Source organism: Esox lucius, chromosome 12, assembly GCF_011004845.1.
Source record: "Esox lucius isolate fEsoLuc1 chromosome 12, fEsoLuc1.pri, whole genome shotgun sequence".
Taxonomy (NCBI): Eukaryota; Metazoa; Chordata; class Actinopteri; order Esociformes; family Esocidae; genus Esox; species Esox lucius.
The window spans coordinates 7,486,348-7,512,407 of NC_047580.1; the positions used below are offsets into that span (position 1 = coordinate 7,486,348).

At 43.6% G+C, this 26,060-nt stretch overlaps 1 protein-coding gene across 1 annotated transcript in view; it reads right to left on the reverse strand.

Moving 5' to 3' along the window:
* Nucleotides 1-4,400: 4,400 nt before the first annotated feature.
* LOC105030892 (dysbindin) overlaps nucleotides 4,401-26,060 on the reverse strand; it is a 32,958-nt gene continuing 11,298 nt past the window's right edge. Inside the window, exons 2-4 of the mRNA XM_010905013.3 lie at nucleotides 15,622-15,771; nucleotides 15,089-15,232; nucleotides 4,401-6,317 (exon numbers count right to left, since the gene is read on the reverse strand). Coding sequence (XP_010903315.2) covers nucleotides 6,022-6,317; nucleotides 15,089-15,232; nucleotides 15,622-15,771 — 590 coding nt within the window. The 3' untranslated portion in view covers nucleotides 4,401-6,021. The remainder of the gene's footprint in view (nucleotides 6,318-15,088; nucleotides 15,233-15,621; nucleotides 15,772-26,060) is intronic.

A 26,060-nucleotide genomic window follows, 5' to 3' on the forward strand; every position in this document is an offset into this window, starting at 1 on the left:
TCACATTGAATGATTTTTAAATAATTAATTTGCATTTTATTGCATGACATTCTCCACTCATTACCTGTATTAACTGGACCTGTTTGAACTCGTTGCCTGTATAAAAGACACCTGTCCACACACTCAATCAAACAGACTCCAACCTCTCCACAATGGCCAAGACCAGAGAGCTGTGTAAGGACATAAGGGATAAAATTGTAGACCTGCACAAGGCTGGGAATGGCTACAGGGCAATAGACAAGCAGCTTGGTGAGAAGGCAACAACTGCCTTCTCTTGGAAGAAGTTCAAGATGACAGTTAATCTCCCTTGGTCTGGGGCTCCATGCAAGATCTCACCTCGTGGGGCATCAATGATCATGAGGAAGGTGAGGGATCAGCCCAGAACTACACGGCAGGACCTGGTCAATGACCTGAAGAGAGCTGGGACCACAGTCTCAAAGAAAACCATTAGTAACACACTACACCGTCATGGATTAAAATCCTGCAGCACACGCAAGGTCCCCCTGCTCAAGCCAGCGCATGTCCAGGCCCGTCTGAAATTTGCCAATGACCATCTGGATGATCCAGAGGAGGAATGGGAGAAGGTCATGTGGTCTGATGAGACAAAAATAGAGATTTATGGTCTAAACTCCACTCGCCGTGTTTAGAGGAAGAAGAAGAACCCCAAGAACACCATCCCAACCATGAAGCATAGAGATGGAAACATCATTCTTTGGGGATGCTTTTCTGCAAAGGGGACAGGATGACTGCACCGTATTGAGGGGAGGATGGATGGGGCCATGTATCGCGAGATCTTCGCCAACAACCTCCTTCCCTCAGTAAGAGCATTGAAAATGAGTTGTGGCTGGGTCTTCCAGCATGACAACGACCCGAAACACACAGCCAGGGCAACTAAGGAGTGGCTCCGTAAGAAGTATCTCAAGGTCCTAGAGTGGCCTAGCCAGTCTCCAGACCTGAACCCAATAGAAAATCTTTGGAGGGAGCTGAAAGTCTGTATCGCCCAGCGACGGCCCCGAAACCTGAAGGATCTGGAGAAGGTCTGTATGGAGGGTTGGGCCAAAATCCCTGCTCCAATGTGTGCAAACCTAGTCAAGAATTACAGGAAACGTATGATCTCTGTAATTGCAAACAAAGGTTTCTGTACGAAATATTAAGTTCTGCTTTTCTGATTTATCAAATACTTATGTAATGCAATAAAATGCAAATGAATTACTTAAAAATCATACAATGTTATTTTCTGGATTTTTGTTGATCGGCTTTATCAAATACTTTGACTGTCATATTAGAATATTACCAATGAATCTTATTTACATTCACACATGTTAATTTGTATCAATTATTTTATTATTTAGAGCAAATTGAAGTGTACACACATACACCAAATGATCCACTGTTAACATGGATCATTTTAAAATCAGAAAGGGCATGCACAATCCCAGACCCAAGCAATGAACACAAATTCTAGGTTGTGGTCTCTGTCACACCTGAGCTGCCATCGCTTTTGTGTGGGAAGTATCCAGTGTTGATAGGCAACCCTCAACTCCCTACTCAGGAAGATGCCATAGGGAAAGACACCCTGTTTAAACTTTCACCTCTACTTACATGCATTACTAGACATTTGCACTTTAATAGAAAGTGCTGAAAATAATGGAAATCATGCACTAGATTTCACAATGATCAAACTGTTTCAGAGCATTACATGTATACTGTAACTTGGCATGCATTTAGAAACACAATTACATTCATGGAACTCAGGATTGGTTATGTATGCTGCCCTGCTCTCTATGTCTCTCTTCTAAAATAACACCAGGATATACAAGCAACGTGATGGGAATCTTACCTTGGAATGGTATGGGTGTAGGATTTTGTTCAAACAAGCAGAAACCAAAGCCTGGGTAAAATTACCCCTACTTTCTTAAGAAAACTAAAGCAACTTCCCAGTACCCTGTAGAAATGCTACTAACTCATACATGGAAACTCTACTAACTCAATGATATTTTTAGTACAGTTTACAAAATGGTTATTAAGCAGTTTCTATTCCTATGAGGATAATTGAATGGATGAACAAGATTAACGGATATCATAACAGTTGGCAAATTGACATTCTACAATAAGACAATAAGACTCACTTTAACAAAGTAATGTACAATACAGAGACCAAGGCACACTTTAAAACTTGATACATTTGGTGAACTAAATATTTTTGAGGAAACCAATTACCTCAAAAATAATAAGTAAACTAACTAACTATAAAAGTGACATACTTCTACTTAACCGAATGGTTTTATTCAAAAGAAATATTGTAACTCTACTTCAAAATATTATTTGATTAATGTAATGTATTTGATTGTACCCTACTTAATTGCCATGCTTTTACTGTACTCTACTAAGTACTGCAACACTGGTACTGAGTATCACCTCAACATATTTACTTCATTTTAACTCAAACATTATTATGACATTACTCAATACATTTTTGGAAACCAATTACCTCGATTCTTTTTTGTGCATTTAACTCAAAACCCATGAAAACCTACTTGCTTAAATTAATTGAGTAATATACTAAGCTGCGCCTACAGTACAATACAATTCCCCAATATGCATTTCCGTTTCAAGTGAACTCTAAGGTTACCACCCATGACTGTATTTGTTAATGATAAACAAATACATGATTATTGAACACTTTTATTTTCTCTAAATGCACTTCCTTGACTGTTATAAAATAGTCAACTGTGAATACCTAACACATCCCATATATCCTTATTTTGAAGTCTTGCAACCTACATTGCTCATGGACAATTCATTTCAAATGTCCTCAAAATACACAGTGCTGTAAGATTAAAATCCTTGACCAGTTGCCAGAAAGACGTGGCTAAAAAAAACTTTTGAAACTTTCAGGAAATTCCCAGATTTCCAAATATGAAATCACTGCTTCCACTGACATTCCTGGAGAACCTGGGAACTTTACCAGAATTTTGCAAATATACACATAAGGCATTGGCTTGCAAAAGAACACATAATTCCTATTGGAATCCAGCACAAGTTTTGACAGGAATATTTTTTCATGTAATTGTTACAATAATTTCAGTAGTAGTTGCAAAATATTTGTTTTACTACATGATTAGATTACTTTAGACAAATGTATGTGTTTGAAGTTTGTGTAGCTAAGATAAATTAATCATTCACTATACATGCAAAGGATAATAAAACAATTCCAAAATGTCAACCTGAAGCAGAGCATGCTGGGAAATATTCAGTAAAATCAGTACAACATTTCTCTAACTTTGAGTTAAACGTAGTAGAAACATTTGTGTAAGGAATACATTAGGGTTTACAGTGCAGCTCATCTAATGGAGTGTATTGTGAATGATAGATAATGCCTGCTGTGGTGGGTTAAAATGATAGATCGTCATATGCAAACATTTTAAAACAAGAAACCAGGCAACCCTAGTTCAGCCGGCCCGCAATAAAAAGTGTTGCACTCCCAAGTTTCAAACCAAGGTCACCCTCGTGAAAGGCTCTGTCATTACCCACTATACCACAGAGCTATACACTGGCTATGTGTCAATATAGCCTCTTGTCTTTATCCTGAACAAATCCTCTTTTGCAACTGGCCATTTTAACAGTTTAGTGGCCATTTATGAATGACACTGATACAGTTAAACAGACTAACGTTTCTTACTAAGTTTACCTCCACCACAAATAGCATCTATGCAATGTATGGCATTTGCCACTGGCCCTTTTAACAGCATATTAGCCAGTAATAGGCTTTACCGGTATCTACTAACTTCCTGGAATAGTCAGAAGAATTGAGCAATTGCTAGCGAGTCTGCCAAAGCTAATTCATTTCATGGCATAAGGATGCATTTTTTTATTTCAAGGCATATTCAACATAAATTTTTCTTTCATTTGTGACAATAACTATCATACAATAACTACCAATAAAGGTGACGATAACTAACTTTTTCTTTAAGTGAAAAGACGAGAGAAATAGTCGCAATACTGTATAACTGTAGTTTTATTGAAGCCCACAAATAATGAATAAATGTCGAAGCACTCAATAGATTCAAACTTAGGTCTTCCAAATGAGAGGCACTGTCTTTAACCACTACGCCACAGCATTACACGTTTCAGCAATCGCTAGACTCCATTGAGGATTGTGTTAAACTGTCTAACGTTTCTTATTAAGTTTACTTCCACCATAGCGTCTATGAATTGTATGGCTTTTGCCACTGGACGTTTTAACAGCTTATTAGCCAGTAAAAGGCTTACTAGTATCTACTAACTTCCTAGGAATCATCATAAGATTTGAACAATTTCTAGCGAGACTGAAGATGAACTTTTCAATGCCCGAAACAGTCACAATATAACTGTATACATTTATAGTTGAGGCTTACTATAACGTAACTACTCTATGTTGTAGCCAGCAAATGTGTGTGTCTATCCTGACCCAAAACGAATGCATGGATGCATACTTTGTTGTGTTATAAAAAGAGAAGTTATAAGAATGGTAATCTAATTATTTTATTTATTATCACTGAAATACTATGAGTTGAGTAACTCAAATGATTTGTGGTAACTAATAACTTTTTTAAGTGTAGATAGCTTATTTTGTCTTCACTGTTACCTGTGTGATTCTGAGTGGGTGTTGCCCTTGTGCAATCCTAACTCATGTCACAGTGGAGGAGAAGACACGATAATTTGACACTCATAATGTTTAACTATTAATTTTGAATTCCAAGGTGTGTTAGAAAGATGTGTTAAGATGAAACCAAAGCAGTAAAACCAGATTGTTTGTGTTTTTCAGACATCTCTCAAGTAACCTCATCCTGAGGCAATTAAACAAGTAATAGAACAAGAATTTGGGATTGGTGACCATAGAAATATGTAGAAGTGAATGACTGAGTCATTAAACTTCCCATAATTATCAGCATATTACTGAGCAGTCACAACAATTTCCACCCCAAAAAAATCAGAATAAGTAATAAAATCACAATATATTTGTAATATTTTTTTCTAGATTAGAAGAGGTTTAAGTTTTAATGTACAGAGGAAAATGATAGTAAATATACTTCAGACTCAAGACAAAATTCTTAAGACTAAATGTCTGTTAGATGAGGTGTTTGAATATATACTAAAATAAATGGGTAGGTTTGAACCAGCTAGTATTTAGTTTCTTTAATTAAAGTACTCAGGTTTTTTTGTCTGACAAATATGTACTATACATCTGACTTAATTCCTCCTTCTGACAATAATATTTTGTGAATAACAGTCAGAGTTGGGGACGTTACTCAGAAAGCAATGTATAACATTACTTATTACTTCGAAAGCAACAAATTACTTTTACTCCCTTGGAAAATATATTATTTCCTCTCCTTTTAAATAGCTTTTGCGTTGCACCACACATATTTGCAATCGATAGGCTAAACCAGGTTCTCAGCACAAAGGGGCAAACAAATATTTTTTGTTTGGTTTAGATCCCTATCAGAACAAGGTAGATTGGTCCTATTATTGAAATTAGAAAAATGAATGCAAATAGTAACCAAACACATTTGTTTTAAAACAAAAAATGTATGTGCGGCTCCACTGAAAATTCAAGAATTAATATCCAGTTTTGGGTTACAGCATTTTGAAACCAAACTTGCCTTTCTTGTTCTTTTTAAAACTTAGATGTATATATCCCCAACATTGATGACAGGTGTGGTGAACTTAATCTTGGAACCTCAATGACTAGAATGTTCTGAAGCAAAAACAAATAGAACAGATTATGTATTATATAGTTAGTGCCAAGTTAGAACAATTAAGCATCATCATTCTGTTTCATAGTCACGTAGGGAATAACAACACAAAACCATTACAAGATTTGTCCATGCTAGGGGTTTCCCACAGGGAGGTCCGGGAGCATTCGTAAGCTAACATGGAATGACAGAGTGATGATAGTAGATATGTATGGATCTCTGAATCAGTCTGTTTACCCTTCACCTTGTTGTCTCTGACCACATTCAACTTTGACTTGTATCTCTATGACAACGGAGCAGACATTCCAGTCTCCTCTTTCGCCGCCTCTTCCTCTGTCTCTTCATCGTTTGTTCGAAGCACAGATGTCAGTAGCAAGGTGTCAGCATGAACCTCCTCATCATCTGATTGGACCACAGGGGTCTCGGTCGCACATCTGCTGATGTCACTCGAACCGGAAGAAGTTGAAAACATACGAGATTTGGACAGGTCACTGACGATATGTTGACATATTGGCATACGTTCCCTGTAAACCACCTCTTTGCTTTCGTCTTCCTCATCATCGTCTTCATCTTCTATCTCTGGGTTGGGCAAAAAATGCAGATGGTATAGATAAATCACAACAATTATGAGTCTCAAGGCGTGGAATGAAAATGCCTGACATTACCACGGAAAGGAATTGGTGTCAAGCCAGATGGCCTTTTTTCACCATTTTTGTTATGCTTTGTTAACGGACTAAATAGTACCCTTTATAAATCTCTTGATGATAGGTGGGGCGAGCAAAACACTTAATTTTACCATTGTGCAAAGAACAGAATAACAACCTGGAAGCATTTAGGGTTAATTGTCTCGCTCAGGGATGGAATGACAAGGTTTTCATTCTATATCTTATAAATGAACAAAATAAATGATATCCAGAAAATTCGAAATAGAAATACACATAAGAATTTGTTTTGTCTATATTTAAAAATTCTAACCAAAAAGTTAACACCCATCTTCTCTGAAAGATTTTCTCAGTAACTCTGATCTGAATGTATCCTGATGTCAGGGTGTTTGCCAGTGTTGGTTTTATGTGAACAGACTTAAATGAACAGACATGCATGCATTAGCTGGATAGAAATGCAACAGAAGATACAAGGACAAAGATTTTTTCAGTAACTCTGATCTGAATGTATCCTGATGTCAGGGTGTTTGCCAGTGTTGGTTTTATGTGAACAGACTCAAATGAACAGACATGCATGCATTAGCTGGAGAGAAATGCAACAGAAGATACAAGGACAAGATTTTTTCAACTTCTGAATATATTATGAATTTTGGCATAAACAAATCTGTTCATAAAACATGCTTTCAATAATTTCCATATGTGGTATTCATACACATCGATTTGGATGTTTGCATTTGAGAATGTGGTTACACTTTATTTTGAGAGCCCCAATTCCCATATGTAGGTGTTCTATAGATAGTAATACTATCAACAAACTTTCAACAAACTATCAGTTGATAAACAACTGCTTGCTAAGGTTAAGGTTAGGCTTTGAATAAGTTTTAGGGTAAGGGTTAAGGTTAGGAATAGAATAATGGGTGGTTGTTCAATAGGGCCTATACTAATTTGAAAAACAGCTTATTTGAAAATAGACTTCAATTTTATTACGACTGTTCAAGGAAGCAACAACAGAGCTAGCCAAATAACTCATTTTGGTATGCACTCAATGTGTAACACCATACCGTCTAAATCTCTTTAACTCAGAGAAATTGTTTTCTTTTCTATTTCTGGTGTCTTTATTGGATCAACATGCAAATAGCCAAGGTTGTGCATGACCACGGGGGCTAAAAAGGAGTGGACCTTACCAATGGTGAGTTCCAATTCATACACACATTTCACTCTTAGGATTGCTTGATAAGTCACACTTTTTCAATGCTATACAATCTAAATTCCGTTTGTAAGTACTGTATTTATGTAAAATTGTTTCTATGCAATATTGATAAAAGATCTCGTAGGAGCATATTTTGGACATGCCTTTTCTAAGTTGTCTTTTAGTGCACTTTACAAATGCCATCCCTCTGATCTCTTTTGGGGCCTAATTTATCAATATTGCTTGAAACTATCCTAATTTATGAACAGAGTTTAGATCGCTGTTGATGAATACCAATCGTTCTTACCTCAGTGCTCATGCATAAACTTGGCTTTTTCCATTTGGTACCCCTAACTTTCAGCAAAATCATCCCTGGGGATTATGGGATGGCAAAAAACGTAAATAATTTTTATTAAATGTTAGCAATAGCTATATTACTGTGCAATGTAGACCCTATTTTCTGTCAAGATTGCAAAACACTTTGGATGTCCATATATTGGCAATCGGTACCATGAAGAAGTAATATAAACTGTTCCCAAGATCCAACTCGGTATAGTGAAAACGTATTTTACCGAAATGTCCATACAGCTTGATTACTTGCCTGTTAAGGCCTTGGCATACTTTGGCAATTTTGTTGCTGAATTCGTTTAGAACGCATGAAAAAAAATTCAATCTAGAAATGATAAATGGGGGAAGGAGGCAATTTTACTAGAAGACAGCTGAGCTGAGGTGCCATCTGCTAACCCAATCCCAAAGAAGAGCTGGTAGTAGCCAAACAAACAAGGAAAAATCCCAGACATGGAAAAACAAATATTAAAACTTACAGCTATGGAATGCCATTTTGGTCTTTGGGTTTCAAAATTAACAAGTGAAATGACAGTATTAAATGCATCAAATGTGTTTATTGACCAATCAGCACTTCAGTACAAACATTTTCATGTAATTATTTTTAACGTGTACGTAATTACTCATGTAGTGGTTACACTATTGTAATGCATATGTCACAGGATGTAGGACTGCAGACCAAAAAAATAAATAATAATAATTAACTTTCTGCAATGCCAGAATGAGTAATCGGGAGAGTTGGGTTTTTGGGCCGGTGATGAGGGTCCGGAAAGCAATTTTATCATCACTATGCTTGCTGCAGCGCAGAGTTGGACACCGGCCCGGTAGTGCGGGCAACTCTCTGGGCGCCATTCATACTAGTGATGGGTCGTTCGCGAACGACTCGGCTCTAAGAGCCGGCTCGCATATCAGAAGAGCCGAATCTATTTATACAAATATTATATATTTTTTTATATACGAATAATTAAACGATTTAAATGAATAGAGTTAACTAATTAAAATAACGAAAAATAAATACAATAATATAGGCCTTAATGCTCAAGCACACATTCGCTTTGACTGTCTGCTCAGACCACCGTAATGCCCCGTTTATAGCCGCACCGTGTATAAACGGTACTAGTGCGCAATAGAGAGAGCCGTGAAAACACCTTTCATCGTATCTATTTTGAGGCATATTTCAGCATCACAGACAGAGATCGGAGGTCTAATTATCATTAGTCATTTGTTTAAAATTGAAGAAATGCATTGAATTACATGCTTATTTCTAGTAGGTAATCAAGGGTTGTTCAAAACCCCTTGATATTTGGCACAATATAGACAAAGTCGTTGTAGTTTAAAAGTACAGGCCTGAATGTCCAAGTTTCCTCTCATAAATGTCTATCCTTTCTATATGGGACACCTGGTCACACAGTTCACAGGTCAAAAAGCATTCGAATGATGCTGTTCAGATACGTTTTGAATGGTTAGATTTATATGCACTTTGTTTGTATACATGAAAAAGTTATATTTTAAACGCAAATGTTTAACAGCATTATTTTCATAACAAACGAATGCATTTTAAATACATTATGGTTAAGGTAGTTTATGATTTACAATTGTTTTAACGCCAATCATAGTCAAATTATCGCAAACTGTTGAAATAATACAAAACATATTTTTTGGGAGACATTTGGGAGCAAAAAGAGACGGCTCCTTTTGATGAGCTGACCTGAACGAGCCGGCTCACTGAAAAGAAACATGTCCATCACGAATTCATACCTCACATTCTCTCTCTCTTACACATAAGCACACAAGCCCTGCTAATTGGGCTGGCATGCCCCCTCACCCGACCTGATTTAATACGTTAGACCGGTAATACGTAATCCTGAGTACGCTCTATCTCCATGCCCTGTTGTTCTGTTCACATACCAGTGTTGCCAACTCCTCAGTAAGGAAAGTTGCTATTGGCTATCCTAAAAGTTGCTAGAAGTCGCTAAATGACGTCATCGCCTAATTTGCATAATTTCCCATTAGCATCATGAATGGATATTTTTTTTTTGTACATACAAAACTCTCTTTGGGGAAAATAACATACATGCGTATTTACAAATGTTGTCCATGTAAAATAAATAATCACCTGAGCAAAAAAACTAAGAACAAATCAAAAAAGGGGGCGCTATTTAAGACAAAATCAAAAGGCTAGAAAAAAAATAAACATTTAGAGACACACAAGGGGAGTAATCACCATGGTCATGGATTAAGAGAACTGCAGTGATTTATTTTAGACAAAGAACATTTACATTTTACATTATGGGCGGGAAAAGCCAGCAGGGGCTTCCCGCATGCGCAATGCGCGATTCATTTTCAGTCTGTACGCGGAGGAGTTAACATCTCCTGCTCTGACTGCAGTTCGGAGGAACTGCTGTGCAGGCCTGGGCCGCCTGTGAGTGCTTTCAGATGGGGGAGGGGCCCACGGCGGCACCCGCTGCTCGTTGAGAAGAGTAAGAGCAAGTCTCCAATTACACCACAAAAAGTCGCTAGATTTGTCGCTAGTCGCTTTTTTGAAAAGAATCAGGGGTTCTGAAAAGTCGCTAAATCTAGCAACAAAGTCGCTAAGTTGGCAAAATTGACATATACTAGTCTTGGGATGGTGTTGTCCCTAATCATCTTTAATGACCCCATACATTTCAAATAGACAAACAAATATAACTTGTTAATCAGGAGTGTATGGAAAGTTTATGAACCTGTCGATTTTGCAGGCATGTAGGAGCTTGCTAATTTCACGTCCAGACTGAACCACTGTTGTCTTTGTTCCTAAAATGTATTGCTTGTCAAACTGCATTGCAAATTAAATGCCAGTTTGGGAGTGGCTGATTAAGCACATGTGCCTGCAATTACGGGTTTCTTTGGAAAGGTGTTTGGTTAAGAGTAATACTTCAACCACCAGCAATATTATTTAAAAAGATGCAATCTGGGGACTTTTGTGAATAATAAAAAAAACTAAAATAAAGAGTAGAGTAAAATATTGCTTAATTATTCCCAAGCAGTATACAAACCTGCTATTTTTGACTGGATATGTAATATGTTGTTTATATTTGCATAATCTATAATTATAATCATGCTTCAGATATCCTAGAAATTCCAAGTTTGTTATAGAGGTTTTTGACATGTGCCTCGACAGCACAACTTCTACAACCACTGACCAAGAATCCCGGTCAGATTTATTTTGCTACTGGGCTCAGTGGGGAGTTTAAATAACACATTAGTGTAACCAGTTCAGCCCGGAAACCCAAGTGGTAATTGGCCAGCGATGCATCGACAGATATTACATCGCTCCAATCCCAATATCAGATTTTATACCTGTCTATTTCATCGTCAGGTTATGCAGTCTGAAATGCTGATGGTCGTACTAGCATGTGGGTGCAAATCCACCAACCACCTCTGCCTCCACTTGTTTGGTTCTGTTTCTCTTGTGGAGGGCTTGGTACTGAATACCTTGGTCATTGCCTATGGGGATTGCTATTAATAATATAGGGTGATGTTATTATTGGTAGTATCATATATACAATCATGTGAAGGCAGTTAGTAACCCCAGAGAAGTAGAATTCAATGCCATATTGTGTGTACATTGCTGTGCACAAGTTTTCCAGTAAATGGTTAAACTAATGTGTGGTGTTTCCTGTCTGAACTGGATAGTTCAGTTATAGATGTGACTTCTAGTTTTTAATCTGGCTGTACATTTGGTCTAGAAGTCTGGTCATTGGAAAGATGGAGAGGCAGGACCATACTCCGTATCTGAATTGGAGTAAAAGTTTGAAAATACATTTGATTAGATTAGATTCAACCTTTTTGAAAAAAATAGAAACATTTTCATCATCATCATCTTCCGCTTATCCGGGGCCGGGTCGCGGGGGCAGCAGTCTAAGCAGAGATGCCCAGACATCCCTCTCCCTAGTCACTTCCTCCATCTATTCCGTGGGGACACAGGGGCGTTCCCAGGCCAGCCGGGAGACATAGTCCCTCCAGCGTGTCCTAGGTCTTCCCCGAGGTCTCCTCCCGGTGGGACGGGACCGGAACACCTTCCCGGGAAGGCGTTCCGGAGGCATCCGAAACAGATGCCCAAGCCACCTCAGCTGACCCCTCTCGATGTGGAGGAGCAGCGGCTCTACTCTGAGCTCCTCCTGGGTGACTGAGCTTCTCACCCTATCTCTAAGGGATCGCCCAGCCACCCTGCGGAGTAAGCTCATTTCAGCCACCTGTATCTGGGATCTTGTCCTTTCGGTCATGACCCAAAGCTCATGACCATAGGTGAGAGTAGGAACGTAGATTGACCGGTAAATCGAGAGCTTCGCCTTGCGGCTCAGCTCTTTCTTCACCACGACAGACCATTACATCGACCGCATTACTGCAGAAGCTACACCGATCCGTCTGTCAATCTTCCGTTCCATCCTTCCCTCACTCGTGAACAAGACCCCTAGATACTTAAACTCCTCCACTTGAGGCAGGCACTCTCCACCAACCTAAAGTGGGCAAGCCATCCTTTTCCGATTGACCATGGCCTCGGATTTGGAGGTACTGATTCTCATCCCCACTGCTTCACACTCGGCTGCAAACCGTCCCAGTGCATGCTGAAGGTTTGAAGGGGCCAACACGACAACATCATCCGCAAAGAGCAGAGACAAAATCGTGTGGTCCCCAAACCTGACACCCTCCGGCCCCTGGCTGCGCCTAGAAATTCTGTCCATAAAAATTACGAACAGAACAGGCGACAAAGGGCAGCCCTGCCAGAGTCCAACATGCACTGGGAACAAGTCTGACTTACTGCCGGCAATGCGGACCAAGCTCCTGCTTTGGTCGTACAGGGACCTGACAGCCCTTAGCAAGGGACCCAGGACCCCATATTCCCGAAGCACTCTCCACAGGTTGCCGTGAGGGACACAGTCGAATGCCTTCTCCAAATCCACAAAACACATGTGGATTGGTTGGGCAAACTCCCATGAACCCTGTAGAGGGTATAGTGCTGGTCCAGTGTTCCACGGCCCGGACGAAAACCACACTGTTCCTCCTGAATCCGAGGTTCTACTATCGGCCGTATTCTCCTCTCCAGAACCCTGGCATAGACTTTCCCGGAGAGGCTGAGAAGTGTGATCCCCCTATAGTTGGAACACACCCTCCGGTCCCCCTTCTTAAAAAGAGGGACCACCACCCCGGTCTGCCATCCCAGAGGCACTGTCCCCGACCACCACGTGATGTTGCACAGGCGTGTCAACCAAGACAGCCCCACAACATCCAGAGACTTGAGGTACTCAGGGCGGATCTCATCCACCCCCGGTGCCTTGCCACTGAGGAGTTTCTTGACTACCTCTGTGACTTCAGCCCGGGTGATGGACGAGTCCACCTCTGAGCCCTCATCCTCTGCTTCCTCAATGGAAGACGTGACAGTGGGATTGAGGAGATCCTCGAAGTATTCCTTCCACCGCCCGACGACATCCCCAGTTGAGGTCAACAGCTGCCCACCTCTACTGAAAACAGCGTTGGTAGGGCACTGTTTCCCTCTCCTGAGGCGCCGGACTGTTTGCCAGAATCTCTTCGAGGCCAGCCGATAGTCCTTCTCCATGGCCTCTCCTTCTTGAGCTTGATGGCATCCCTTACTTCCGGTGTCCACCACCGGGTTCGGGGATTGCCGCCTCGACAGGCACCGGAGACATTACGGCCACAGCTCCAAGCGGCCGCTTCAACAATGGCGGTGGAGAACATGGTCCACTCGGACTCAATATCTCCAGCCTCCCTCGGGATCCAGTCGAAGCTCTGCCAGAGGTGGGAATTAAAGATCTCTCTGACAGGAGACTCGGCCAGACGTTCCCAGCAAACCCTTACAGTACGCTTGGGCCTGCCGAGTCTGTCCAACTTCCTCCCCCGCCATCGGATCCAACTCACCACCAGGTGGTGATCAGTTGACAGCTCCGCCTCTCTTTACCCGAGTGTCCAAGACATACGGCCGCAGGTCAGATGAAACGACAACAAAGTCGATCATCGACCTACGGCCTAGGGTGTCCTGGTGCCACGTGCACTGATGAACACCCTTATGCGTGAACATGGTGTTCGTTATGGACAAACTGTGACTAGCACAGAAGTCCAATAACTGAACACCACTCGGGTTCAGATCAGGGCGGCCGTTCCTCCTAATCACGCCCCTCCAGGTGTCACTGTCATTGCCCACATGGGCGTTGAAGTCCCCCAGTAGAACGATAGAGTCCCCAGTCGGAGCACTTTCCAGCACCCCTCCCAGAGACTCCAAGAAGGTCGGGGTACTCTGCAATGCCGTTTGGCCCATAGGCACAAACAACAATGAGAGACCTATCCCCGACCCTTAGGCGCAGGGAAACGACCCTCTCGTTCACCGGGGTAAACTCCAACATATGGCGGCAGAGCTGGGGAACTATAAGCAAACCCGCACCAGCCAGCCACCTCTCACCATGGGCAACTCCAGAGTGGTGAAGAGCTCATCCTCTCTCAAGGAGTGTGGTTCCAGAGCCCAAGCCGTGCGTAGAGGTGATCCAGACTCTAGTCGGAACCTCTCAACCTCTCGCACGATCTCAGGGTCCTTCCCCGCCAGCGAGGTGACGTTCCACGTCCCTTGAGCTAGTTTCCGTGTCTAGGGATCGGGCTTTCTAGGCTCCTGCCTTCGACTGCCGCCCGATCCTCTTCGCACCGGCCCCTTATGGTCCCTCCTGTGGGTGGTGAGCCCACGGGTAGGCGGCCCCACATCGCTCCTTCGGGCTGAGCCCGGCCAGGCCCCATGGGGAAAGGCCCGGCCACCACGGGATGGCGGCCCCACGTAGAAACATTTTGATTCACTAAATATATTAATGTCTCTAAATAGCATGGTTGAATGGTTTACAAATTGAGTTGATGAAGAGAGATGTTGATGTAGATGTCATATTTTAAAATAGAGATATTACCTTCAAAAGTCTAACTGCCACTGCTCTAGTTCCTCCAGAATTACTTTATTTCCATTCAGAACAATTCAATTGTTACATTCCGCTCCAGAAAAAAAGATTCTCCAAAATTACCAATTATTATGAACCTGTGTTTTTCTCCCAAACCTGTGTCTTTAACCCAAACCTGTTAAGCAGTCATAAGGAAAAGGTCAAAGGGGCAACATAGTATTTCACCTCGTAAAGGGGAGTCCAATGGGCTGTCATCGGCTTCAGAGTTGAGGAACACATCCAGTGCTTCTTGGTCAGAGATGTCCATGAGGTCCATTTGCTCCAGCATGTCTACATTCACCTCCATGGAAGAGATGCTGCCCATAGGAGCTGTATAGACAACACAGCAGATTCAGACTGACTACCACGCTGCTTATTAGGACTGTAAGGTTCTAAAAGGTTCAAACATTATATAATAGAGGAATATTGTATTTCTGCCTGTCTTTATGTGTTTGTGTATGTTTTGTGTGTGTGTGTGTGTGTGTGTGTACTGGTTTCTCAAGCTTTTCAGGACCACATTTCATTAAATGTCCGGACATTACATGAAATTATGGTGAAACATGGTGAAAAGTCCAGACTTTTAAAAATACTGTTGTAGACTTATTTGGTTAAGTTTATGGTTGGCAGTTCAGGTAAAGAGGTTTTTTAATAAATTAATGACAAAAAATGTTTTGTCATAAAAACATGGCGTGTGAATGTGTGTGTTGAGCATCTCTCACGTTTCGTGCAGTCAGTGTACAGGTGGGATGAAGACAGGAGGAATTCCATATCATGCTGGTACACGTCTTCAAAGTAGCGTTGTCTCTCACGTAGCTTCAAATGCTGGGTCGAATCATTGTCCAACACCTTCTGAGAGTTGTCCGTCTCCGCTAGCATCCGGAACAGAACACATACAGCCCAAATGTCGATTACGTGAAAAACAAGTACTGTGTATTCATTTACATTACTAGGCCTACAGAGGGCGGTGACACTTTCAGTCATCCCATTGGACCATTTTGGTTTTTGGATTCTGTGGTATGTTTGTTGACATCAATTTAGGACAAAATCGGTAAATCAAGGTGGTGTCATGCCCTGATTGGTTTCACCTGTCTCGCTGTTGTCTTCTCCCCCACACCACGTTTCTCCTATGTTCCTTTTACCACTTATCTATTTATGCCTGTGTTTTTTGTTCGCCCGCTGCCAGATCGTATTGTCTTTTCATGCGTTTCCAGCAATTACTCCTGTGTTACCTGTCTCCTGTTACCCGTTCTCTGCTCTGCCTTCCCAGTTACCGAACCCCTGCCTTTCTGACGCAATGCTCGTTGGTATTCGAGCTACAGCCCTCGTCGTTCCCCACCGAACGTTCTAAAGTACCGTACATCATGACTCTGATGATGGGCAGGGCTTTGACCTGGGCGACTGTCATCTGGGAACAGCAATCACAGGTGTGTGGTAGCCTGGAGGCATACTCCACGGAGGTAAAGCAGGTTTTTGGTTCTCCTGTGTCGGTCAGGGAGACCGCTCAAGGTTTATTCTGTTTACGTCAGAGTCCCCGCAGTGTTGCTGACTATGCTGTCAAATTCCGCACCCTGGCAACCGATAGCGCCTGGAATCCCAAAGCCCTGTTTGACGCTTTCTTCCAAGGCTTGTCAGAGACCATCAAAGACGAGATCGCTGCTTGGAATCTACCAACAGATGTGAATGCCCTCATCTCCCTTGCCACCAGGATCGGTAGTAGGATACAGGAATGTCATCGGGAGAGAAGCCATCACTCTGGCGTTTTGCTTCCCTTTGAGTACCCAGCTCAACGACATATACAGCACAAGGCTGTCCTGCCGCAAGAGTTCCCCCGGGAGTTCTCCAGCCGCTGCCGAACACTCCCTTTCCGAACACATGCAGGTGGGTAGAGCAAGGCTGACACTTGCTGTTCGCCAACAGAGGCTCCTCTCCCGCAGCTGTTTGTATTGCGACGGTCCCGGTCACTTTGTGGCATACTGCCCAGTAAGACCAGGCTCACCAATAACCATGGGACTGTCGGCGAGCCGCTTATCTACTCTCTGGACACCCACAGCCCGGCGTCTGCTCCTTGCCACTATCATGGTAGGGCCCCGTTCTCTGTCTGTCCAAGTCCCCATTGATTCCGGGGCTGACGAATGTTTCATCGATTCCACCCGCCTGGTTCAGTTGAACATCTCGTCTCGCTCTCTCCACGTCCCTGTCGATGCCACTGCCCTGGAAGGGCATCCTACTGGGCATGTCAACCAGATCTGAGCCGGTGTCCATGCTCATTTCCGGCAATCACCAGGAGATTATCCAATTCCTACCTTTAAACTTGCCACAGGTCCCCATTGTACTGGGCCACTCATGGCTCTGTTGGCACAACCCACTCATCGATTGGTCCACCGGCTCCATCTCAGACTGGAGCCTGTTCTGCCATGCTCACTGCCTCCTCTGGACCAGAGGAAGCCATTGATCTCACGTCGGTCCCTACGGAATACATGGGGCTTAAAGGGGGTAGTGGTTTTCACCAAACTCGACTTGTGCAATGCCTACCACCTGGTACAAATAAGCCAGGGCGATGAGTGGAAAACCGCATTCAACACAGCCAGTGGGCACTACGAATACCTCGTAATGCCGTTTGGACTGACAAATGCCCCTGCAGTATTCCAAGCCCTCGTCAATGATGTCCTCCGGGACATGCTGAATGACTTCATTTTTGTCTATCTGGATGATATCCTGATATTCTCGTGCTCAGCCCAAGACCACTTGTCCCACGTACGTCGGATTCTCCAACGGCTCCTGGAAAACCAATTGTACATGAAGGCGGAGAAGTGTGAGTTCCATCGCTCCGTTGTTCAGTTTCTGGGATTTTATCGTCTATGCAGGCGGCGTTCAGATGGATCCAGAGAAGGTACAGGCAGTCATGGAGTGGCCTGTTCCTGCCACCCGACTTCAGCTTCAACGTTTCCTGGGATTTGTCCATTTCTACCGGCATTTCATCAGGGACTACAGCACCGTGTCCACCCCCCTCACTGCCCTCACCTCCACCAAGGTCCGTTTCGTGTGGTCCTCGGCTGCGGAACTGGCTTTTGCCTCGCTCAGACGACGGTTCACTACCGCCCCCATCCTCATCCATCCCGGCCCGATAGTTCATCGTGGAGGTTGACGCTTCGGACCTTGGAATGGGAGCGGTCCTGTCACAGAGATCGGACGTGGCCAACAAAGTAAACCCCTGTGCGTTCCTTTCGCTCCGGCTCTCCCCAGTGGAGGAAAACGATGACATTGGGAACAAAGAACTCCTAGCTGTGAAGGTGGCATTGGAGGAATGGGGGCACTGGCTGGAGGGGGCAGAACAGCCTTTCTTGGTATAGACAGACCACAAATATCTGGAGTATCTCCGGTCTGCTAAGTGGTTGAATGACCAACAGGCTAGGTGGGCTCTGCTCTTTGCACGCTTCAACTTCAGGCTGGCCTACCGACCAGGGTCCAAAAGCGTTAAACCGGATGCCCTCTCCAGGGTGTACAGCCCTGCCACACAGAAGACCGTGCCGGACACCATCCTCCCTGTAGCCTGTCTGGCCACCACCATCGTTTGAGGGGTGGACGCCGCGGTACGCCGAGCCCAGCGCACACAACCGGATTCCGGAGGGGGTCCGACCGGGTGTCTGTTTGACCCTGACCTGGTCCGCACCTCAGTACTGGAGTGGGGTCATTCATCCGCTCTCTCCTGTCATCCAGGGGCATGCCGTACCATGGCGTTTATCCATCGTCATTTCTGGTGGCCATCCATGGGGAGAGACATTCCTGATTTTGTGGCCGCCTGTGCCATTTGCGCCCGAAACAAGACATCTCGACAGGGCCCCAGCGGGCTCCTACAGCCTCTGCCCATTCCCCGTCAGCCCTGGTCCCGTGTGTCTCAGGACTTCGTCACTGGTCTCCCGCTGTCTGACGGCAACACCACCATTTTGACGGTGGTTGACCGGTTCTCCAAAGCGCCACGTTTCATTCCCCTACCTAAGCTCCCATCTGTCAGGGAAAAACTGCCCTCCTGGTGCTGCACCACGCTTTACGAACACACGGTCTCCCCTCAGAAGTTGTGTCTGACCAAGGTCCCCAGTTAGTCTCCAGCTTCTGGAAGGCTTTCTGTTCCCTGATAGGCTCAACGGTCAGTCTGTCATCCAGTGGCCAAGCAGAACGGGCAAACCAGGATCTGGAAACCGCCTTGCGGTGCATGGTTTCCTCCAACCCCACTACCTGGTCATAACAGCTCAGGTGGGTCAAGTACGCCCACAATTCCCTTCCCTGTTAGGCTACCGTCTTTTCGCCCTTTGAGTGCTCCCTGGGTTATCAACCGCCCCTGTTTCCCAAACAAGAACCAGAGGTGGGAGAGGCCTTTGTCCGGCGCTGTCGCAGTGCCTGGAGAAGGGCCCTCTCAGTCCTCATCCATATCGCCTCGAGCTGTCCGTTCGTGACATGCCCCTCAAGGTCGACTCCCGGAAATTGGCCCCCCGGTTCATTGGGCCGTTCCAGATCACCCACGTCGTCAATCCTGTGGTAGTCCGGCTCCGTCTGCCCGCCTCCCTTCGTGAGACACTTTGTGTCTCGTGTCAAGCCTGTGTCTAACTGTCCCCTCTCTTCTGTTCCCAGAAGAGAGGTTTTTTTTGTCCCCTCTCCCGCATTTGGTCGACGGTCACCCTGCTTTCATCGTACGCTGCCACCTGAGGGTCCGACCCCGGGGCAGGGGTTTCCAGTACCTGGTGGACTGGGACGGCTACAGGCCGGAGGAACACTCTTGGGTCTCTGCCCGGCACATCCTGGACCCGGGCCTCATCGCCGACTTCCATCAGCGGTGCCCCGGTCTGCCAGGTGTGCGCCCGGGTCGGCTGCCAGGTGGCTGTCATGGTGGTGGGGGGGGGGTGCTATCACGCCCTGATTGGTTTCACCTGTCTCGCTGTTGTCTCCTCCCCCCCACCAGGTGTCTCCCATTTTCCTGTTACCGCTTGTCTATTAATGCAGGTGTTTTCTGTTCGCCCGCTGCCAGATCGTATTGTCTTTTCATGCGTTTCCAGCAATTACTCCTGTGTTACCTGTCTCCTGTTACCCGTTCTCTGCTCTGCCTTCCCAGTTACCGAACCCCTGCTATTCCTGACCCTGATCCTGCCTGCCCCCTGTGCTTCTGCCTTGTGGACCACTTCGTTACGACCTTTGCCTGTCCTTGACCTCGAAACAGCCAAACCCTCTGTACCTCTAGTGTTCTGATTCGTTTTCTGACCTCTGCCTGCCTGCCGACCACGACACTGCCTATCCCTACTATAAACGTCTGTGCACAACACCCCCTCTCTGCCTCTGTGTCCGTGCTTGGTTCCACACCCCCAGCCCTGTCAGGTGGATTTATTCCCAGTCTTGGGAGTAATTGAAAGGCGCGTCCTGGGTGTGATTAACTGTCATGCTCTCCTCAGCACACTCCCACCTTGACGCTGTCACTCATGTGCGTGTGCAAATGACTGAAAACTGTGACTCTGTCATCCTCTTTGTTTGTGCTGGATGACCAACGACAGGGGTTCCTCTACTTTTTCTACCCCATACCACATTTTTATATGAAGAAATTTACAACCTCACCACATAATCCACTACTAATATTTATTTTCTTAATTGGAGCTATTTTTGGCAGATTAGCCAATAATTATGTTTAAAATAAGAATATAATTTGTTATTTTCTTTTCCTCCCTGTCTAATTTACAGCCTTGTCCTGTCCACTCTGTTTTAAGGAGTTCTGAAGGAAACTGAAGAATGTTCCTTAAAAATAAAAAGTTAGAAAACTTTCTATTTAATAGAATCACATTTCATAGCTACCGAAGTCTACTTGTCTATACCTAGAACCTTGTTCTACATACAAGTATGAGAACAACTTTCAATCCGGATTCAATTTTAAAATCAGGCAATCTTGCATGGGGTCGCGACACCTAGTTTGGAAAACGCTGTCTTGGAGAGGGAGTCAGCCTCTGTAAATTTTTTTAGATTTTGTTCTATATTTTTTCTGAGACATCTCCATAGGAGGCAGCCTGGTTTGGGCCAGCTACAGAATAGCATGGGACTGTGTGTGCATGTGTGTGGGGTCAGAGATGCAGGGGGCCGCTTAAATAAGACAGTCACACAGGCCTATCAAGGCAACGGAGAGACTGCTGATGATGATTTCACTGTACAGCTTACGTAAAGCTACAGCACCCAGAGCAATGAAAGCCAGGGATCTGTCAAAGAGATGAGACAAGTGGGCAAGCAGAAATGCGCACACATGAAGAAAGTTAAAGTTAAGTGTACACCGTGATCTTTGTGCGTTTCAGTACTACGGCGGAGTACAGGAGGACAGGGCACATTTATACATCCAGCTCTTCATGTACTGTAGACCCTTGTGTTACTCTCCCAGACCGGATCCCATGTAGGAGCCCATGGATGTAAAGCATGACTTCCGTCGACTCACACACTCTTTTGTTTCAGCATGTAGGGGAAACAGTGTAGGCAGCCTCAAACCCCTGAAGGAAAGGGCGTCAAAAGCATGAGAAGAACAAATTAAGTGGTTCTCGTGGGAAGAGTACACTCATTTGATTTCAAAACAGGGATACCCACGCCAAAAGTCTATGCTCCCGACACTCATGTGAGTGGGCCAACTCAGAAAAGGTGCTACAGGTAGATTGTCCTGATCCCAAGAAAGCAATTATGCATTCTTCATTTATCTCCATGTGAATGTTCACTACCAATCTTTAAGTGGGGATTCTCCATCCCTAAGTGGGAATTTTCTATATTTCTGTAAATGGATGTTGTCCAAGTAAATCTAAGTGGGAATTTTCAATGTATCTCTAAATGGATGTATCTGATTGGGAATTGTCAGTATGTCTTTAAATGGATTGAAGGACTATAAGTTTCCACGGGTGTAGTTATTTTGTTGACTGTTGAATTTTGATCCTCACATAAACCAAATTGGGGTTTGTCTTTTGAGGTTGATTTCTACCTCACCTCCTACCTTCACCATTCTGGTTTGGTTAATATAAGGCCCTCCATGGCCCTGACCACACCTACTGTGTCTGTTCCCTTGTTTCTCCCTGTTACAATCTATACATGCATAATTATACACCATTTGTGCATGAAATGACTAGTCACATAAGTGGTTCCCCTACAGCTCCACTGCTGCACTCTTCTCTCTTTCTTTCTTACTCTCAATCTCTGTCTCGCTCTGTTCTTTCTTTCTTTCTTTCTTACTCTCAATCTCTGTCTCTCTGTTCTCTCTTTCTGACTCTCAAACTCTGTCTATCTCTGTTCTCTCTTTCTTTCTTACTTTCAACCTCTGTCTCTCTCTGTTCTCTCTGTCTTTTTTATTCTCAATCTCTGTCTCTCTCTGTTCTCTCTTTCTTTCTTACTCTCAATCTCAGTCTCTCTCTGTTCTCTCAATTACATTTTTCAAGTAAATTCAGCTTAATTAGCATGACAGTTATTATAACCCTATTGCCAAAGCTAGATGTACAATAACAACAGGAGACTACACAGTAGCAGCACCATTCAAGGTGACATCAAGAACAACAATAACCAGCATTGTCAGAAATATTCTCAGAGTGAACAACAACAAGTGCAAATAAACAAATAACAGTCATTACAATCGTATTGCTAAAGCTAGGGGGACACCATCAATAGACAACCCCACAGTAACAACACTAAGAAGAGAAATGACCGCCATCATCTGAAAGACATAGCAACCACAAAAACATTGAGGTGAACAGTAACAATAAAAGTGAAGATACATAAATAAAAAATAAAATGTAACAGTTCACAGCAGGTCACAGGTTATCCCTTATTTTGTGGCACTCTCCAAGGAAGCATCCAGCTAGGGGGGCTTTGTGTCCCTCTCCCAAGACCACCTGCATCTTTTCCTCATCGGACAGCGTGGTGAATGATGACACTAGTGTTTCCAATGTATTAAAGAAATGCTGTCTGGTGTTTGTGTCATGTTGGGAGTGTAGTAGAAAGTGCATATCTGTCTCTACGTCACCTGTGACCACATGTTCTGGAGTCTTTTGGTAACCAGGTTTTTTTGTGCCTGCCTTTTCTGATGGCTAGGCTGTGGTCACTGACCCTGTACTTGGTCAGGATCTTTCTTTCTTACTCTCAATCTCTGTCTCTCTCTGTTGTCTTTCTTTCTTACTCTCAATCTCTGTCTCTCTGTGTTCTCTCTTTCTTACTCTGAATCTCGGTCTCTCTCTGTTCTCTCTTTCTTTCATACTCTCAATCTCTGTCTCTCTCTGTTCTCTCCTACTCTCAATCTCAGTATCTCTCTGTTCTCTCTTTCTTACTCTCAATCTCAGTCTCTCTCTGTTCTCTCTCTTTCTTACTCATTCTCAGTCTCTCTCTGTTCTCTCTTTCTTTCTTACTCTCAATCTCAGTCTCTCTTCCTCCCTGCAGACCAACGTGTATTACTTGACACGTTGTATACTGACCCTGGCATGTCAAAGAAACATTTCTCGTGATTCAGTTCAAGCTTACGTTATTCCAGGACTGAACTGGAGAGCGAATATCACTGTGAGTATATTGAAAGACCTCAGGTATTTAAACAGGCCAGAGTAGAAGACCATCGGTCCAACTAAAGCCATCCTGATGATCTGGCATTATTTTGAGGACATTTTGTTATTTCAGTGCAAATAAAATATTTAATCTGAAGCCAAATAGAAATTAATGGAATAAAGTACAAAAGCCAGAGGCCAGTGATTGGATTCATGAGTGTTGGACCTTAAGTGTGTCACGTATTAAAACTAATCTTTCATGTGCAGTCCTGCTGCAGAGCAGGACATAGGTTAGGTAACAGGTTTCCTTGGAAGCATCCACTTCCCACCTTTTTTATTGATGCTCCATTCCTTTCATCAGCTCCCTCCCTCTCTCTTCAATTCATTGGCACCATTAGGTTTTCTTCACGCAGTGTTGTTGCAGATTAAACTCTCTAGGAGTGTCACCCAGCATGTAAAGGTGAGAGGTTGGCCTGTGGCCAGAGGGAAGAGGGACTGTGAGCTGAACCTCATGATTCCCCGTTGTGCTATACACATGGTTATTCATTTGGGGTTGAACCCATTTTCCGTTTCCTATCCCCTCACACTCTCTCATTCTTAGTTCCTATCCCCTCACACTCTCTCATTCTTAGTTCCTATCCCCCCACACTCTCTCATTCTTAGTTCCTATCCCCTCACACTCTCTCATTCTTAGTTTCCTATCCCCTCACACTCTCTCATTCTTAGTTTCCTATCCCCTCACACTCTCTCATTCTCCGTTTCCTATCCCCTCACACTCTCTCATTTTGTTTCCTATCCCCTCACACTCTTTCTCATTCTCCATTTCCTATCCCCTCACACTCTCTCATTCTTAGTTTCCTATCCCCTCACACTCTCTCATTCTTAGTTCCTATCCCCTCACACTCTCTCATTCTTAGTTCCTATCCCCCCACACTCTCTCATTCTTAGCTCCTATCCCCCCACACTCTCTCATTCTTAGTTCCTATCCCCTCACACTCTCTCATTCTTAGTTTCCTATCCCCTCACACTCTCTCATTCTTAGTTTCCTATCCCCTCACACTCTCTCATTCTCCGTTTCCTATCCCCTCACACTCTCTCATTTTGTTTCCTATCCCCTCACACTCTTTCTCATTCTCCATTTCCTATCCCCTCACACTCTCTCATTCTTAGTTTCCTATCCCCTCACACTCTTTTTTCATAGTTCATTTCCTATCCCCTCACACTCTCTCATTCTCCGTTTCCTATCCCCTCACACGCTTTCTGTCATTCATTTCACTCCCTTTCTTTTCTTTACTTAATTTTTCTCCTCACCTCCCTTCTCTGCTTTTGTCATATCTCTTCACTTCTCAACTCTATACTGTCTGCCTGTAGGTTTATTCTGCCCAACTCTGGTCTCATCTCCCTGACCATAGCTTGTGAGGGCCAAGGAGTAACCAACTGAATTCTACTCATAGTTTTATTTTTGTAAATTGTTACAACCCCATACATTTACTTCCAAAATGTGGACTACATTTTCTCAAAACTGTAAAGATATTTATGAAAATTCACACCATATGAATTGAAACTCAGATTGCTCACATGAAACAACACATTATAATGACATTGTATTCTGTCATATAAAGAAAAATGTGCGTTCAGTTGCCACACATACGGATCAAATACAAAGACACTACTTAATATCCATTGTACACTGCTGGGAGGAATTTAAGACATTGGAATAAAATGGTATTACTGTTTTTTTCATTTGCTAAGATACTTCTAATGAAATTGGGTTCAAGTTGATCTTCCTTTTTACACTTCCTTTGTTTGCAAAACGTTTAGTATGGTGTTAGTATAGATACAGTTTGACACATTGAATGGCTTGTATTCTACGTGACAACATGGAGGCAGCTGTGCTTTAGAAAGAGAATTGTGTTTAGGTTTTGGCAAAAAATTCATTAAACTTTGTGTGAAAACATTGCTTTGGGTGGGGGTACATGATGTTCTTTCCAAAACTTAACTTGCCAATATCGTTTGTGTGATTAGTTTTCAGAACCAGTTTTAATGTTTTAAAGATTGTGAATAACGTCAACATAGCTGGCTTCATACACTTCCATTGTGGCAACATTTCTTTGGGTAGCTGTGTTTTCATGTCCTGCCTTTTTGTACTGCTACTGTAGGCATTAAATTAGCGTTTCGAGTGAAGGCTGGGTCTAGTTCAAGATTAAGGTTAGGGTTATGGTTGGCGATATCCATAAGCATAAATCATGTGTGTGTCCGTGTATTTGGGAGACTGCGAGAGAAAGAGAGAAAATGGATTCTCTGACAGCTAAAGCCTAGCTCACACCCACTCCTCCTTCCCAGGGGGTGCATCGACTGCCCCTCCACCTCAACCGTCTTCCTCCTTACTGCCCCCAGCTGCACTCTGGTTATTACTGTCATTATTTACAGGCCCTGTCCCTCTCTCTCCCCCTCCCCCCTCTGTACCTCACTCCCTCTCTCGTTGTTACTCAGGAGCAGTCTGGTGAGGGATAAATCATTCATACAGTAAGTGAGAGCTCACTGCACCACATTGTCCTGCTGCCTGCTCCTTCATACAGTCCTACCATTACAGTACAGTACAGTCCTACCATTACAGTATAGTACAGAACAGT